Source organism: Cibotium barometz, chromosome 30, assembly GCF_041138505.1.
Source record: "Cibotium barometz isolate CiBa-2024 chromosome 30, ASM4113850v1, whole genome shotgun sequence".
Lineage (NCBI taxonomy): Eukaryota > Viridiplantae > Streptophyta > Polypodiopsida > Cyatheales > Cibotiaceae > Cibotium > Cibotium barometz.
In genome coordinates this window covers 47,876,303-47,879,362 of record NC_141075.1, presented here as the reverse complement: position 1 = coordinate 47,879,362, position 3,060 = coordinate 47,876,303, and the positions used below count along the sequence as shown (strand labels likewise).

At 43.9% G+C, this 3,060-nt stretch overlaps 1 protein-coding gene across 1 annotated transcript; it reads right to left on the bottom strand.

Moving 5' to 3' along the window:
• Positions 1-363: 363 nt before the first annotated feature.
• Positions 364-1,389, bottom strand: LOC147621570 (tetraspanin-10-like). The gene has a single exon (XM_086824588.1). It carries the CDS (start codon positions 1,301-1,303, stop codon positions 767-769), a length of 537 nt encoding a protein of 178 aa, XP_086680714.1. The 5' UTR covers positions 1,304-1,389; the 3' UTR covers positions 364-766.
• Between the last annotated feature and the right edge of the window lie 1,671 nt (positions 1,390-3,060).

The window sequence follows — 3,060 nt, the reverse complement described above, 5'->3', positions numbered from 1 at the left end:
ATGACTACAAGCAAGTTAGTTCTTAGGTTCGTCATGATTCGAGATAGGAGTTCACGTCCAATCAGGAATGCACTTAACACGGAATGGACGCAGAATAGATAGAACTATGCAGTGCAAAATAGATACAAGTTAGAGACTAACCCATGAGACATTCTTAAACTCTCAACAATACAATACATTGGCAAAACTCAGCTCATTGACTCTACACTCAGTTCTCTATCCTCTAATCCACCCATACGGGAATAATCCCCTTTGCTGCTTACATCCATCCGGGTACTACCCGCCGTTAGCACGAAAGCATTACAAAGTTGTTACAAAGCAAGAAAGCTTAACCCATAATAGTTTGTTACAAACATGGCAATCTGGGTGGTGACCAAATGGGCTGGTTGGCCACCAACATTTGTGTAAAATTGAGTTAAAGTTGAGTCACTGCTGCTAAAGAAGTATTAGTTGATTCCTCGTTGATTTCGATTGAGATATTTAACAACATCTCAAAATAGATTGTATCCTTGTCACAATTCATAACCCTTTTATTCATGTGTATAAGCTTAAGTATTGAGATTTGGTACAATCAAAAGAGCATATCTACAACCCCAAGAAGTCGAATGAAACAAAAGAGTGTATCTACAACCCCAAGAAGTCAAATGAGGCAAGAATCATAATCCTTGTTGTGTATGTGTGTGCGCGCGGGGGCGGGGGCGGGGGCAGTGGGGGGAGAGAGAGAGAGAGAGAGAGAGAGATTCACAAGGGGTAGGATGGCTTGTAACTAATGGTGGCGAAACACTCGTTGATTCATGGCGTGCGTGAAGGCAGAGCAGGCGAGGGCATATAGGATAAGCAGAAGGATGAGCACGACGAGGCTAACGATGGCCACAGTGCCCCAATCCCTCTTGAAATTTAGAAGGAATTGAGTTGGGCACTCGCTTTGTATTAACAAGGAGTTGGCGTCCTTCACCTGTGCATGATTGATGAGGGCTTGGAAGCCATTGTTTTTGAGCATAAATGCAAACACAGTGAACACAATGAGCAGCACTATGACAATGGTGAGGATGCCTATGTAGATCCAAAGCAAGCCCACCAATCTATGCCTTGCGCCAACAAAGCCGATGAAGGAGAGCACGAACATGATAACGCCGATTGCTATCACCAGCCATTGCATGCGGCCTGAGCATTGATCGTAGGCTCTCTGTGTGAGCCAAATGCCCACCCCCAACACAACTATGGAGAGGAGAAGGGTGATGAGGTTGACAAAGAGGAGGATCCTGATGTTCAAGGGCGTCCTAGAAGCACCCGGATTGGCCATCTCTCTTGGAGATACACACACAAACAGGCGCACCACACACACACACACACAACACACAACACTACCTTCTTATCATCACATGATTATACCCCCCCTCTCTCTCTCTCTCTCTCGTAGTGCTCAAGGCCCTCTTCAACTTGAAGGTACGCACAGTGTACACCACGCAGAGGCTCACACCCCACATATTCCTTGCGTATGCCTTTTCCTTTCGTCCTCCTCCTCCTTTCTTTCACTTTTGTGCTCTCTAGACTCCACATCCCTCTAGACTCCATGTATAAGAGGCATTTCTAATTCTCTATTTCTTCCATTTTTGTGCTCCTTAGACTTACTCCACCTCTAAGTTTTGTGCTCTAGGTATAAGCAAGGTATCATTAGAGTTCGGTTATGCAGGAGTTCATAAAGTAGAGCGCCACCTCTTTGCATGCGTTTAAAAACCTAGCCAAAAAAAAAAGAAGAAGAAGCCTTAATGGCAAAAACTCATTAAAGATATCCATAGTCTCTACCGTTAATTTTTTCACTCTACCTAATCTCACCACTCGCACACCGAGAGTGAGGCCAAAAACCTGTCTGGCCTAGATACCTCTACACAATATCAACTGACAAAAAATATGATGGGTCCCACAAGATTCACACTCTCAAACTAAGACAAACAATTTGTATAACTTAGCCCACCGAACTTTATTGATCTCCCAGCCACCCTTTGTGAAAAGTCCAGTATACAACTTCAATTACTATGTAAGTACCTCATAATGTGATCGAGATCATCCTTCACCACCAAGAGCTACAAAGTGTCTCGTAAACAAAAATTATAGCAAGCTATTGGTAGAATATTGTTGGACTTTAATTATGGGCGTGTGATTAGTGCGATACCAACAACCGCGCTGGTGATTACTTATCCAATACTAACACCATGCTGGTTCAACCACCGCGCTAGTACCACCATCATATCATGTGATTTGTCTATCAATATACCAACCACCGCGCCTGGTGATAACTTATCCAATACTACCACCGTGCTAGTTAAACCACCACGCTGGTGACCACTTATCTTGTACTACCACCGTGTTGGTTAAGATCCCTAAAAAGAGACACCAACCACTTCCTAGTACTACCACCGCACTGGTTGCGGTCCTAAATTAGCTTAATTAAATTAAATATCACCGTGTTGGTGACTACCATCGTCGTAAATTAAATATCGTGTGATTTGTCTACCGATACCAACCACCGCGCTGGTGACCACTTATCCTGTACTACCACCGTGCTAGTTAAGATCCCTAATTAGAGAGACCAACCACTTCCTAGTGCCACCATCGCGCTGGTTGCGTCCTAAATTAGCTTAATTAAATTAAATATCACCGTGCTGGTGACTACCACTATCCTAAATTAAATATCATGTGATTTGTCTACCGATACCAACCACCGCACTGGTGATAACTTATCCAATACTACCACCGTGCTGGTTAAACCACCGTAGCGCTGGTGACCACTTATCTTGTACTACCACCGTGCTGGTTAAGATCCCTAAAAAGAGAGACCAACCACTTCCTAGTATTACCACCGCATTGGTTGCGGCCCTAAATTAGCTTAGTAAGGGAAAGTTGAAAGTTGTGATCTTGGGCCTTAATAAGGGAAACGTTGAAACACGCGGGAGATATGCAGAACCATGCGGTGGTTGAAACAGTACTTGAAAATATCACCAGCGCATTTGGAATAGCAGCACGGTTCATTCTTTAAAATAGACCCAGCACGGTGGTATC